This window comes from Opisthocomus hoazin, chromosome 5 (assembly GCF_030867145.1).
Source record: "Opisthocomus hoazin isolate bOpiHoa1 chromosome 5, bOpiHoa1.hap1, whole genome shotgun sequence".
In the NCBI taxonomy this organism is placed as follows: domain Eukaryota; kingdom Metazoa; phylum Chordata; class Aves; order Opisthocomiformes; family Opisthocomidae; genus Opisthocomus; species Opisthocomus hoazin.
This window is the reverse complement of record NC_134418.1, coordinates 64,655,017-64,670,158: the sequence shown is the minus strand read 5'-3', so window position 1 is coordinate 64,670,158 and position 15,142 is coordinate 64,655,017. Positions and strand designations below refer to the sequence as shown.

The 15,142-nt window shown below is 40.5% G+C and overlaps 1 protein-coding gene across 1 annotated transcript in view; it reads left to right on the top strand.

Moving 5' to 3' along the window:
- The window catches only part of TNKS (tankyrase), a 146,634-nt gene that overhangs the window by 80,020 nt on the left and 51,472 nt on the right, over window positions 1-15,142 (top strand). Inside the window, exon 5 of the mRNA XM_075421540.1 lies at window positions 315-390. Coding sequence (XP_075277655.1) covers window positions 315-390 — 76 coding nt within the window. The remainder of the gene's footprint in view (window positions 1-314; window positions 391-15,142) is intronic.

Sequence of the window (15,142 nt, the reverse complement as noted above, 5' to 3'; positions counted from 1 at the left end):
ATTTAATTTGGCAAATGGCTTTCGGAGGATCTATAAAATTAGGTAAAGGAAATATAAGATGAGGTTAAGGAGAGAAGTTAAGAGGTGGTTTTGCATGGTATTTTATAATACACTTAACTGCAAATTTAATATTCTTTTCTGTATTTACCCTTGGTTTTGAAATGTTCAGAAGATCTGTTAGCCATCTGACATTCTCCCTGGCAGAGTAGGAATTTCAATATGCTATACTTTGATATCCAGCTCCTTAGCCAATGTTACGCAAAGAGCTCTGTGTTTTCCCCCCCCCTTTTTGTAATTGTCTCCTCGATTTACAGGAGTGGTAATGAAGAAAAACTGATGGCTTTATTGACTCCTTTAAATGTGAACTGCCATGCAAGTGATGGGCGTAAGGTAAATTAATACCTGCTTTGTATTTCTGTTATTCATGACAGGCCAATTTAACCATACTGGGAAGCACAGATGTATAAACCAAGAGAGTATAGGGGGGGCGGGGGGGAACCTGTGATGTCTTTTCACCATGGAATTAAATGCTGTTGTACTTGACGCTGGCATTTGAGACAGATCAACAGTCAGCAGACGTGGATCTTGTATGTCTTTTCTTTTAAATGTCAGATCCTGACATATATGTAAAGTGAAACCTTAAGACCTTTTGTAAGAAAACCAAAATGTACTGTTCCAGATGAATAAAATAACTGAGGGAGGAAAGTTGTTATTTGTATTTGAACATTGTCTGGGTGAGGTGGTTGGTATTCGGCTTAGCTCCTAATGCCCTGCCACATAGACAACAGTGTATTGATATGCTTAACACCTTCTGCATTTTCTTAAATTTGACATTATTGTTTTGACTTTCTCTGGCAGGGGTGTTTGAATGAGTTAAATTAAGGATTAGGCTGAAACTGGAGGAGGGAAGAACATACGGAGTGAGAAGTAGATCCTGTGATTTTTGATGGTCTGTCTAGACTGTTGGATTTGCAAACGTTGGATATTTTTTTAACTGTGTACCAGAATGTTCTTAATCTGCATCTCTTAAAAATGTCTCTCACGTGTAACAGTACGTCTTACTCTTGGAGAGAAAAGCATCAGAGTGTTTTCCTTTATAGTTTTCTTTATTTTTGGTGGAGTGCATTGGAGCATACTGTAAACCTCTGTCCATTCTGGAGCTGTTGTGGAGCAGCCTAGTTCCACTGAAATCAATGGAGATAGGCCAGTTTATGCTGCCTTTTCATTAAAAGACATATTGTTACTGATTATAAAAATGTAGCTCCATTGTGAACACGTTCCTATTTTTAGTACACATTTTCAAATGTTTTCTCAGCTGTAATGTGTATGATAACTACTGTGTGAAAGAAAACTCAGGTTTTCACTTGTTTACATTTGTCACTGATTGGAAGTTTTATGAATCTTCCAGGTTTTTAAAACAGTTAATTTTATGATCGGAGGACAGACAAATGAACAAGGGCTTTATTTTGTTCAGCTGTGTCAGAACTGATGAAATACTCCCCATATTTTAAGATTAAACATATTGCCCATAGTTCTTTGTTTCCCTTTTTTCTTTAAGACTTTATAATTCAAATGAGATTACATCTGGGTATTAATAGTGCACTGTGTTATAATTAAGCATGGTGGTAGACAGCAGTGCATTACTGAGTAACTGTGTCCCTATTGCTATTGATTTAAGGCCAAAGGCAGAGTTGTGATTTCTGTCGATATGGAGAGGAATAAGCCCTTGCAGATGTTATCTAGAATGTTTATCACTCTAAAAAACAAAAAGGCACTTTTAAAATTCATATTCAGCTAGTGGATAATACTCATGTATTATTGCAGCCTCTGAATTAGTCTGAAAATTTATGCCCACAGCTCAGAAAGCATATTGCAGTTAAAGCTAATCAATGTGGACACTTTGATAATTTGTTTGTGTGTTTGGTTGTCAGTAAATGTGCTGGTTATTGAAATTACTTTTAAGATGGCTTGACATTGATATTAATTAGCTTTTTTAATGATGTCTACCAGATATTTTTTTTTTCCCCACCATATGTGTACAGACGGCTTAAGGTAAATTAATGCTCTGTAGCAAGCATGCTATACAAACATTAGGTATTTCATTTTTAAGGCAATGCTTTCAGGTCCTGTACTAGTGCAAGATCATTTGGGGTTTAATCATTCTAAGCTGTGCTGAAAATGAAGTGAACTTTTCAGCCTACAGCACAGAATTCTTGTAAATGAAAGTCGCCGCTGGTGTAGCTGCCTGCAATTGGCCTATGCTGATTTACACTAGCTGAGTATTTGTCCATTTTGGAAGCTAGTTTTTGTATTCTTTGATATATTTCATAGTAATTTTTTTGCAAATCCCTGGAGATTTCCAGTCTCAAACTTATCACAATGTAAGGCCACAGACTTAACACAGCTGTCGGGCCGGGAAGTGCAGACTCTGTGCAGTGGCCTGAGATTCTCAGCATCATGCTTACTCTGCAGTACAGCCATATCCACAAACTCTTGTGTACCCGCTTCTCCAGTTTGTGCATTCCTTGGCTTTGCACATTGCTGAGATGCCCAGCACTATTCTCGTAAGGGAAACGTTTAGCTTTGTAGGTGAGAAAAGTAAGCTGAGTCACAGTACTGAATGGGTAATTATTTTTTCGGTATAGCAGACTTTGGGGTGTGAGTTTCCAGAAGTTGTCATGTAACACCCATTGCACTAAACTGCATAGCAGAATAGTCAGGATATTGCTGATCACAGTATTGCTTATTTTATTGCTGTATGCAGTTTACCTTTTTTTTTTTTTTCCCGGGTATCTCTTTTGTGTCCCGTGCATGCTAACATCTGTAGTTCCTGGCTTTCGCAAACACCACATCTGCTATGAGGTTGTGCTTCATAGAACGGATGAAAGGGGTGGAAAACTCAGATAGTAGCTCACTGGTTTGAAACCAGCTCGGGTTAGAAATAACAAAGACTTAACTGCATTCTGTGTGTTGCTTGCAGCCTTTTTGAAAAGTATTGATAGCCAGAGTCTGATTCCTACTGGACAGAAGTCCATGCTGCTGAAACAGTTACAGCTGGTGCTGATAACCATCGCTCCATCTGTTTATTTAGCATAGAGGTCAAAGGCTGAACAGGAGTGAAAGCTGAACGTACTTCTCCTCGAAGTCACAGTTTAGATAGATTATATGAGCACTGTAGACACGTTCACGTTACTAAAGCTCTTCAGCTGCTGCCTGAAGAGGGAATTCATTCTCTGTTGCTACTCTTGCAATTATTTTCTGGAGTGAAAAATGAAGGAGTGTGTGCAGAAGAACGAGCGATTTGATACATCAGCTAAAGCATTCCTGCATACCAAGGATCTATGTAATTTATGGGGTTTTGTTTTGATAACCAAGGAAAAACAACAATAATATCTCAGAAACAGCTATTTCATTAAGCAGTTTTCAGTGAGTATTGGCTTATGTGCCTGTATGTGCCTGTTGAATATATATGAGGGCACAAATAGTAGTGCGCAAGTATGGAGCTAAACAGTGCATAACTATACAGTAAAGTGTATGCAGATGAGACTGTATGCAAGGGTAAGATTTCACAAAAACTGTTTTATTTTTTATACTGTCCCATTTGCTTGCTTTTTAAAAACAAATGCCTGAACTGTAATATAATAGTCATTTTTCATACCATTTAGTCTGGCTTTGATTTTTTTTAACCGAAGACTGAAAAACCGCTGAATTGCTAGGATGTGGTGTTGTGTGTAACATGAAATTTGCGTGTTACATCACTTCTGTTTAGATTGCTTTGCAAAGTATTTGCTCTATCAAAATAGAACAAAAATGCTCATAGGTGCCTGCGTATTTCCATTGGGTCTGAAATGTCACGATGTCCAGCCTCTGAGCTCTGCCAAACTGTTCAGTCTTTATGTAATCTATAGAAGTAATGGCTTCTAGAAGACATGCTACAGTATTGAAGTTAACAGATGGTGCTGAACTTTCGCACTGTTGAAAAGCCAAGCCACCTATTTACGCATCTGTCTACGTCAAGGCATGTAGGCCCCGGAGACTTGCTTTACAGCCCCTGTTGTTGTCGCTCAAATATTTTACTCCTCTGGGGTTGTCTTTTTCAAGACTCAGTTATGCGTGTATTTTCAAAAAATGTTTTCGACTATTTTAAAACAATAGATTCCTGTCTGCTACTGGAAGCTAAAGCTGTATTATTTTGTCATGGGAGCTGGATTTCTGAGTTGTTACAAGAGTCACAGCTTACCTAATCCAGTAGTTAGTGGCAAGAGACAGGTTTAAAATAGAGTGTATCATAGTTGCAGGTTGAGTTGAAGCCAGCTCTTAGCCCTCTCATTTCGCTTGGAAAGCTGGTGTGGACACTTGAAAGCTGTTTCAGGAAGAAAGTGGTGTTGCCTCCATTTTTAAAATACGGAAGCGTCTGAGCTAATAAGGAAGCATTGTTTTTAGCAATTCAGATGAGCATTCTTCTCTACAAGGTGGGCTTCCCACATCATGTCTTGACAGCTTTCCAGAGTGAACTGCATCCAGCTGACGTGATAGCTATTAGCAATGGGAGGTTGGATTTTTGTTTTTTAAAGTTGTTAAAAACAGAATACCATGGTGTTACCTGTGGACAACTTGGTCTCAGGTATTTGTTCAGCATGAGGCAGGAATTACTACCAGAAGGCAGCACAGGATGCAGTTCCTCCACAGCTATGTTGTTTTCCTTCCTGCATCTTCCCTTACCACCTCACGCCTTAGAAACCGGAAACATGGAAATTCCTGCAAGAAGTGAACAAGGGAGCCTGCAAACAATGCACCTCCATTCTTTCTCAGCGCAGAACCATCCAGCACTGGAGGAGGCAGTGATCCCATGGAAAAAAATAACAGGCAATTACTTATTAAAAGGCCATTTCAAGCATGCATGGGGTCCTACTGCATTTTATTTTACTATAGACTTCTGGCTCCTAGTGCTCTTTTCTTTGTTTATTCCCAGTTTTCAGTCCTTACAGCTCCCTGTACCAGTCCGTAATACTTGGTATTATCCCTCTCCACCACCTTTGTTGTTATGCCTTTCCAAACCAGGTGTAAACAACCCTGCACCCACAATGCCAGTAGCAGGCCTTTGCATTAAACTTTGTGAGTCATAGGAAATGTGCCTGCCTCCTGGGTTTGAGGCTGTTTCTTCACCCTATTCCTTGCTGACATACAGGCATTGATTTTTCTTGTGCACAGCATCATCCAGGTTCATGGATGCAGGGTACGTATGCAAGAAATCCAACTCTGAGAAGGTCTGCAATGCAGTGCTGAGCACCAGCATGCTTGGCCTGACGCAGCCACTGTATAAGATCTTTTGTGTGCGCTTTTTGTGCAGAGGACGGAGTGCCGCTCAGGTCCTGGTATGGGACATCTCTGATACCAAGTAAAGTTCAGTTGGATGGGATTGCAGATTCCTCCTCTTGCTTCCTCTGCTTCTATTGCTCATCTATTGAGAGCTCAGCCTTGATCAGCCTGTAAACAAAGAGCTGATAAATAGAAATTGAATTCTGACAATAGCAGGTGAGTGATGTCTCTTCGTACCAGGGAGTCTCCAATTTGCTGCTGGGTAGGTGGGTTTGCCAGCCCCTGTTCCAGAATTCTGGTTGTTCTCACCTGTTTTCATGTAAAATCCTGCAGTTCAAAAGAAAATGGGTATTCCTTCCAATTTCTGAGTCTGTATGGAACAATCGATCCACGTTTCCACAAGCTTTTCTTTACAGTTATTAAACCTACAGACTTTAGCAGAGGTTTAGATTCTCTTGTAATCAAGTCAAAACCTTGACTCTCGGAGCTGGAGCTTGAAGAAAAATGACATGTATAGCAAGACCTGTGAACAAATTGTGTGCTAGTGACACTATAAATCTTTACAAATGTGTGCATTTTTATTGTGCTATGGTAATAAAAAAGAAAACTAATACCAAACAAAGCTATAGGTCTGTTTGTTCTATGGATTTATGGTGTACAGACTATATTCAGATGAGTGTGGAACATCTTTTGGAAGAAATTATTTCATATATAGTAAAAAGAATGTTGTTTAAATGTTGTGAAAATATACACTTTTCTACAGGCAAAAGCTGCATATTTGAGCAAGAGACTTGTGAGCAGATACCTGATGCAAAGCGGTTTTGTTGTGGCAAAGGGTGTGTCTGAATCTGTGTGTACTCTGCATATATGTATCTTTTTTGTCACATGTAATGTATTATTTAGTGTCACAATTTTGTTTAATCTTCCCCAAAATTTTATGAGCTTTTTCTGTGTCTATACATGTTTGTTTGTGGTGTTTGTAGATATACCAAAAGTCTATAGTCTCAAGGCTTATCTACAACAAAAAAACTTGTGTGGAGGAGAGGAGCAAAGCAATCATACACTGAAACCAGATTAACAGTTGACTGTGTGTATTCTTGGTTCAGAACAAGTGCTTTTTCCTTGATTAGTCTAATAAAATGAATTTAAAAAAAAATGTTTAACTAGAAAATGTCATTTTGTTTCGGAAGAAAAGACAGCTCCACATGGAGTTGTCAATCCAAAACAGTTACTCCAGAAGCCCTTGCTGAATCTGCTCAATTGCTGCTTACTAGCATAAAATGTCAGTCTGGTTTTGATGAAGTACTGTAAAACCACTTTTGTGGGTGGGAAATGTGCAGATTTGGGGTTCTTCATTTGTAGTCCTGCAAAGGTTAGCCAGAAGTTTCATGATGCATGATTGCAGCGTTTTGGAACTGCAGTTATATCTATAAGTGGTAACAAAGTACTCTGCTGATAGTTGGCCCTGACTGGCTTCTCAACTCTGTAGCTTCTAAACTCTGTAGCGTTTGTTGACGCTGATCTTGGATGTGTTTCTTTAGATTCTTATGTATCAAAGGTATATCTAGGGGTGTGAGTGTGTATATGGAGATATATATATAAAAATTTAAAAGTGTGTAGGTGTACATATGCTGCATATATATTCATATACACTGTTTTATATACCTGGATGTGTGTACTTAAATGTGTGTGTATATCTCAAAGGCATAGCTAGGTAATGTGCTTGTATAATGGAATATAGGAGCCAGCACACCTCTATTTCTGCAAGGTGGTTTTTCTGGGGATTGCGAGAGGATGGAGGGCACATCTATTTGTTTGAAACAAAAATGTTCTTATGAGAGCTCATTGGTTTAAAAATTTGGGATACAAGATCCTTGTTTACTATGTTCAATGACTGCTGCGTTCTCCAAGTTCTACAATTGTTTGTGCTTCTTCTGCAGCCTTACCAGTGACCCATATTGGGTATGGGCATGCATACAGTCATGGGAGACCTTGTCATCAGATGCCAGCTGCTCCATGGCAACTGACCTATATATGTTATTATCTCACCTCAGATATGAAGTCATTTACAGTACCTGGGTGAACTGAGTGAAAAATGGCAGCTGGGGGTTGGACTACGAGTTCATCTCCAGAACTTACTTCCAACCTCAGTTATTCTGTGATACCTTGGTGCCCCACAGTAATATGTTTGTATGGTCTATACTCCCAACTTTGGTTTGGGTGAAGGGCTTCATAACACTAGAGCCTATCCCTGTGTATGCTATAATTAAGAGGACTGATGGAGGGAAGAAGATGGACTAAAGTCCTGCTAAGCAACTCTTCCCTTAGTGCATATGTGCCTCCATGGTGAAAATAAGTGCTGTAGATCAAATGCAGACATTTTTGTACTCTTTTCAGTTATAGCTATACTTCTCCATAAGTGAGTTAAATATTTTAAATCAAAGCCTGCATGCAAAATAAGGGTCCATCCTATGTTTAGGTAGTGGAGCACAGTGAGAAAGGTGACATTTCCAACGTTATGAAAAGGTTACAAAGCAAATGCCACAATGTTCGTGATGTGCCTGGGGCAGAAGTGCCCAATACAGTACACACATAAGAACATTTTAAAATGGCCACAACTGTATTTTGCCATTAAAACACTATTTTGTTTGTTTAAAAAAACAGTTCCCAGGATCTATGCATGTCAGAAATAGTGACAAGTTATGCTTTTTCTTATGCTGTGATCCCATCTTAGTTTATCAGCCAAGCATGGTCAAAGTGGGTAACATAAGAATCGCTCTGCTGACTTGGTACAGTATAGATGACTTAGCTTAATTTCTATCCCTGGTGTCACATAAGACCCTCTATAGCCAAAGATGATACCTTTTGAATAAAATGTAAAACTGATCTACCTGCTCTAAGCTTCTGTTATGAGATCTTAAATATTTTCCCCCCAAAATTTCAGTGAGTATCACTTCACCTGTTTTCATTTTCTTCAGAAATTATTTGAATAATTCTTATACCTAAACTGTTTCCCCTGGAAGATTAGCTTCATACTGGGAATGGCTTCTTGCATTACGCTATTATCCATCTACTGTCAGGAAGACAAGTCACACTGGCAGATTTGGGCAGAGCTGCCATTTAATATTTTATGCACATTAACTAAATGCTGTGGTATGGATTTGGCGCACTCAGCTCACAAAGCATCAAGAAGTCGAGTATGGATGATGTTTCTTCAATTTCAAGAGTGGAGTCCTTTCCTTCACAGAGCTTGCTGAGCTTATGTTTAATTTGAAATGCAGCAGCTCAATCCATGGACTATAAGCATTTGATTTCTTTATAAGTTTGACTGTAGTGAATACTGCAGGTGCTGTTTCTATCCTTGGTGTCACTTCCCTCTCAAAATCCATGCATGTGAGCATGAGAGGTACGGAGAAGTAAAACCGTTCCACTTTCCTGTTGCTTTTCACTTTTGAATGTGGTATTAGCGTACTTTGTGACCTTCCTCTGTTGTTAGACCTATCGTTTAGTTGTACACTCTCTTACCATCTCTGCATGCTGTCATGGAACCGTTTTGGGACCTAGCATCATCTTCCTTAAAAACTGTTGGTGAGGATTCAGTTAATAACCTGTTGAGTACTCATGTGGACTCTGTCAGCTGAATTAGCCTTAAGCATGTGTTTGCTTCAGAAAACTCCAACAGTTTTAAAGGTAGAACTTCCCTTAATATGATTTGCCTCTTCCCAAGCAGATCATGTTTATCCAGGTGTCCACTAATTCTAGCTATTGTTGTATTGTATTTTTTTCTGGTACAGACACCAAGTTTACAGGCTTGTAGTTCCCCAAAGCTTGTTTTAATGGTTGGTTTGGAACTTTTGGGCCTGCAAGTACCGTGATAATCTTAAGTGAAGGTCATATACCAGTAGTAATTAATCTGTTTCATTCTCCGGTACTTTCTTGGGTGAATGCAGTCCCATCCTGGCAGTTTGCTGATGTTAATTTTGATGATGGATGTCATTGTCACTTTTATGCTTAATTTAGTTTCAGATAGATCCTTTGCCAAGCTTCACTATGCTCCCAAATATGCACATGCTCACTTACCAGGGTCCTGGTATGAGAATCACTCATTTCTTCTGAGATGTATACCATGCAAAGAGTTCCTTTAGTTCCCCCACAATGACTTCTTGCCTGCAAGAACTCCATTTCTTGCCCCACTGGGCTCTCTGGTAGATCTTGTGCTCCTGGTGGGTTGGAAGAAGGATTTATCACTCGTTTGAGTTCCTTTCACTTGTCACTGCTTAAACTGCTTTTGCCTGTTTGTGTTTTTACATTCAATCTGTTGGAGTTTATGGTCCTTGTGATTTTCTTCAGCATGTAAATTCAGCTTTTTGAATGATGCCTTCATAATTCTAGTAATCTCTTTGCTGTTCGTCACACTGGCTTCTTTCACTTTATCAAGCCCTGCCTAATAGAAGGTATGTGTTAGCACGGCGTTTCCAGTGTTGTCTCTGTAGTAGCCTTTATGCTGTCTGTAAGGACTTAATTCACTTAGCTACCACTTTTAGCTTATTGTTAAAAAACTTACCAATTTTTTCATAGCTCTACTTTCTGAAGGGTAGCGCAGTCATGCTGGATTGTTCGAGCAAGCATTTCTTCTGTAGACAAGTGGAATCTAAGTATGTTATAGTCACTGTTCAAGAGTAACTTCTACTGCGAGGTTTACACCAGTTGTTGCTTGGTAGTTGGTACCAGCTCAGTAGCATTTACTCCTGCAGCCTCCCTAGCCAGGTTCTCTGTAGAACAATCCCTGAGAGCATCCAGATGTCACCTGTTGCACATTTCGGTGTGATACTTGCCCCGTCTATATGGCAGTAATTTTAAGTCATTCAAAGCCCTTTTCTTTTCTGCCCTTGCTGCCTCTCTGATTTCTGTCACCACATCAGTTATCACTTGTTAATACAACCCCATCATTGACTCCATAGGTTGTATGGATAATTTAGAATAATCAGTTTAATTCTAAATGAAAAGAGCTACAAATACTTCTGTGCAAATAGAGGTGTATTTACATAACCATTTCTAAAACCGTTCTGTAAGTTGACTGAGCAGGCAGCGGATGAACAATGAAAGGGGAGGAAAATGCCAGATTAGGGCATTATAATTGATGATGGATGTGTCATTGATGAACAAGAAAATTGTGGTTGTTTTATTAGTCTTTTCTAAGTACTATAACACACCTCTGCTTATAAAAGATACTTATTTCTTACAGATTACATTCTTTATGATATTCATATTTTAATAACCATAACTTATTCAATTTTGAAATGTACTAAAAGGAAATACAAGATAACTTCTCTGTCTGTTTTCCTGAATTTCGCAAGGCTCTTCTTCAAAGGAACAGGGAAGTCTACTTGACTGGATTATAAAGGCATTAAATTCTGAAATCTGCAAATTATCGCTGTAATGCAAAAAGAGCATTTTGTGTATTTAATTTTGTGAATTATTTTAGAATTCATGTTTTAATTTCATTTCAAAATGTCATAAATTTTTATTTCACGCTGAGCACTGGAGCTGAAATGCAATCAATTTTCAAGCATTGTTCTTAACAGAGTTCATTCTGACCCCACTTTCAATAAAATGAGTGAAGTGCTGGTTTGAATGTCACGTTAACAGAGGGAACAGCCAAATTAATATACTCTGAGAAGTTCTTCTTTCTTAATAGTGTGAAAATCTTATGAACTGAAGCTTAGGAAGTTTGTAGTTGGAAGGGGGAGAAGCAAAGTAAATATATAAAGATGGAGAGGGAGAAGTGGTAAAAATAATGAGAGATAAAAAGGGCATAAAAGATTGTTACCTGACTGTAGTCGGAGAAAGATTTTGATAGTAAGTGGACAAAGAGGAGAGCAAAACAGCAAAACCCAGCAGTTCTGGTTTTCTGGTGTTCCAGTGTGCACCCTCTTCAGCTTGGTTTAGTGTTGTATGCAGGCCTTCCCCAGACATCTGGCATGGCTGTTTGGAGAGGAGCCTCTTGTTAGCACTTGTTTGTGCTGCCAGAGCAACACCAAAATATTTCATTAAAAAAAGGGAACAGCAGCTTGAGCAAATAATTAAAGAACAGGATTCTATAGCTTCTGACGCTGGCTGACAGGACAGATAAAAGTGTGTGTATTTGTGCTGGAAGAGGGAAGAAAGTTGTCTCATCCTGCTCTGCTGAAGTGACAAGCATTTGCAGCTTGCAATTTGACAAGACTGATGGGTTGAGACCTGGGCTGCAGAATGTGCTGGCTGGCACTAAGATGCTTTCAAAAACTCTGCAGAAACTTGGCTATCTCTGCTCCTTTGCTCAGACCAGCAGCAGTAGCATCTGTTCTTCTCCATGCACTGAACTTGAATCGCAGCTTCCAGTGTGGGATTTAACAAGTGAAAGTTCCAGCTGTTGACAGGAGACAATCCTGCGTGTCTGTGTGCTCGGTCCTCCAGCCCTGATGAGCTTGATCTCCAGCTCGCGGGTGTTGCCAGCTGCTCCTTAGGGTAGTAGAGGTTTGAATACCCTCTGATGGCTTTAGTTAATAACATCACAGGGGCAGTTTCTTCCTGCCTTTGCCTCTGCAAGAGCCAGTTATGCCTCAGTGCCTCACCTCAGACTTGTCCGTTTCTGACTTGCATTTGACTTGCAGTGAGATCGAGTGCACGCTCAGCAAATTTGCAGAGGACACCAAGCTGAGTGGTGCAGTTGACACGCCAGAAGGACAGGATGCTATCCAGAGGGACCTGGACAAGCTCAAGAAATGGGCCTATTGTGAACATCATGAGGTTCAACAAGGTGAAGTGCAAGGTCCTACACCTGGGTCAGGGCAACCTCTGCTATGAATACAGGCAGGGGGATGAAAGGATCGAGAGCAGCCCTTGCCGCGAAGGACTTGGGGGTACTGGTGGATGAAAAGTTCGACATGAGCCACCAATGTGCGCTCACAGCCCGGAAGGCCAACTGTGTTCTGGGCTGCATCAAGAGAAGCCTGGCCAAGCAGGTTGAGGGAGGTGATTCTGTCCTTCTGTTCTGGTGAGAGCCCACCTGGAGTCCTGCATCCAGCTCTGGAGCCCCCAGCACAGGAAACACATGGAGCTGTTGGAGTGGGTCCAGAGGAGGGCCACAAAGATGATCCAAGGGCTGGAGCACCTCTCCTGTGAGGAAAGGCTGAGAGAGTTGGGGTTGTTCAGCCTGGAGAAGAGCAGGCTGCGGGGACACCTTATTGTGGCCTTTCAGTACCTGAAGGGGGCCTGTAGGAAAGATGGGGAATATATTTTCAGCAGGGTTTGTTGCAATAGGATAAGGAGCAATGGCTTTAAACTAAGCGAGGGTAGATTTAGACTAGATATAAGGAAGAAATTATTTACTGTGTGGGTGGTGAAACACTGGAACAGCTTGCCCAGAGGAGTAGTGGAGACCTCATCCCTGGAAATGTTGAAGGCCAGGTTGGACGGGGCTGTGAGCAACCTGGTCTAGTTGAAGATATCCCTGCTTACTGCAGGGGGCTTGGGCTAGATGACCTCTAAAGGTCTCTTCCAACCCAAAGCATTTTATGATTTCTGACAGATTCTAGGTGATGAAAATAAGCAACAAAAATGCCTATCCTGGACACAATGACACTGTAAGTAATTCCTGTGTAGTGTTGTGCCATATCTTTCAAGGCAGTATAAATCTTCTTTCAGTGCTAAATAACATTAGCAGCATTCCCTTCGGAGAAGAGAACAGGTCTTTGCTGTCATTTCATCTTTATGTAGCTCAGCAAGCCACTACTCCCTCAGGTGCCAGCATCTATTACCAGAGAAACAGTGTATACTCCTCTGCTTCTCTGATAATCTGTCTCAAAGTCCATCTCCCCATGTCTTTGAGTGTTGCCAGAGATCTGTCCTGTGCTTCTGAATCTGAGAAATCTGCAAATGCTGCTTCATGGTAGAAGCTTCAGAATTTTTTTCATGTTGCGGTTCTATCTCCAGCCCAACCTTCATCATTTGCATGTAGAAATGAAGAGATTCTTGTAAGGAACAGTTTTCTGAGAGTACCACAGGTTTGTGAGGGATGTTGCTCAGGTTTTTTAATACACCCTCTGTGGAACTTTTATACCAAATGGGTGGTAGGTTAAGATAAATGCAAATACAGAAGAGTTTCAGGAGTTGGGGAGGGAGAGTGTTGCATTTTAATTCTTGCTTGGGAGGGGGTCAAGAATCACTAGTGCCCCATTTATGGGACCTACTGTTTGTGAAATCCTAAGATCAGAGGTCAAGGTGGTGTTCCCAATTTAAAGACTTAAACATCTTTCCCAGCCCTTTACCATTGCCCTCTTAGTCTCTGCTTCTAGGTCAGTCTCTGAAGGTCATGGCAGCAACTTAGTATGGAGTTGTTGGGGAACTAAGCTTCCCAATTAACATTTGGGGAGCTGAGGTTCCTTTTATCCCTTTGCCATACCCGCTTGTGGGTCAGATTGATTTTTGCTTTTAAAGTTCATTCCAAACATGGTTGCTGCCTTCTTGTTTCACAGTATCTTTTTTCTTCTGGCCTTTCTTTTAGCTCTTTTTCTGCCAGGTAACTCTTGTCAGGTTTGACTTTGTTTTCTTTTCTCTGAAGTAATCAGTTTGAATTAGTTACTTTTTTTATTTTTTATATAGATACTGTTAAGAGAATAGCTTTCAGAGCTATCTACATGGATCAAGGAATTGCCTTCCTGTTGTCAAAGATGATAATGTCCATAATTTTGAAAGTCAAGTGTCATTGTCTGGAGAAACTTACAGGGCAGGGACCCAGATTTTTCTTCTGGGATTTAGCAAGGCTTTTACGTAGTCGTCTTCAAACATCCATCTTAAGCCTGCATCTGCAGATGAAACTTTCTTTTGTTGTGTGGTCTTGCAGTGCTTGCATGTTTTCGCCTGTGTCAGAAAACACCTTTGCCCTTTACCCTTTTCTGCTTTTGGGCGTATCTTGCATGCCTCTTCTTACCTACCTTCTCTGTGGTGGCACTGTTTCTATGCTAGCAAGAGGAATTCTTGAGCAGAAAAGTGAAAGCACTGATTTCCTGTTCTTCCTTCTTTTAACCTCTGAGAGACAGCGACACTGTGATTATTTTGTTGTCTATCTCTGTGCAAGATGCTTGTCGTCTTTTCTGTCCTTCCCTACCCCAGGCATCTACATGATTGAAAAAGCTCTTCTCATAAATCTCCTGCCCCGTACTTGGCAGCACATAGCCCAGCTTGCAGTACAACAGGGTCACCATGTTATTGTGTAGAAGTGGTGCCAAGCCTTGTCACACAGTCTTGAGTTTCAGAGGTACAGTCAGAAACTTGTACTGTCTCTCAAAGGTCAGATCTACTAGAGAAGCATTTCATAGCCAGTAGTTTGGACATTACAGCCCTCTGAGAAGGAACGGATTTGAATACTTGCTGAAGATTAGGAGTAGAAGAGTCCTGGGCTGTCACCCAAGTAAACATTTTTCAAATGAGGGCTTATTCTGTCAGTGTATTTGCAGTATTTTTATTCTGCTCTTCTGTGCTTTCTAACTCTCCAGCCATTTTATTAATTCTTTCCATTCCACGTTTTATTACACATTCTTAACGTTTCCTCCAGTTTATGAGCATTTGCCTGGTCTGGAGGTGTCCAATGCTAATTTGAAAATAACGTTCCAGCTGTGGTTTCTGCACAGTTAGTAGAGAGGAATGTTCCTTCAGTCTGTGATCCACAAAGCAATGCTTTGTAGCTGGTACGCATTTCTAAATACTTCTAGGAGAGATGCCATTCCTGATACCTGACCTGCCCTGGGCTTTGTACCATAACCCAGGTGGTACAATACCTGAG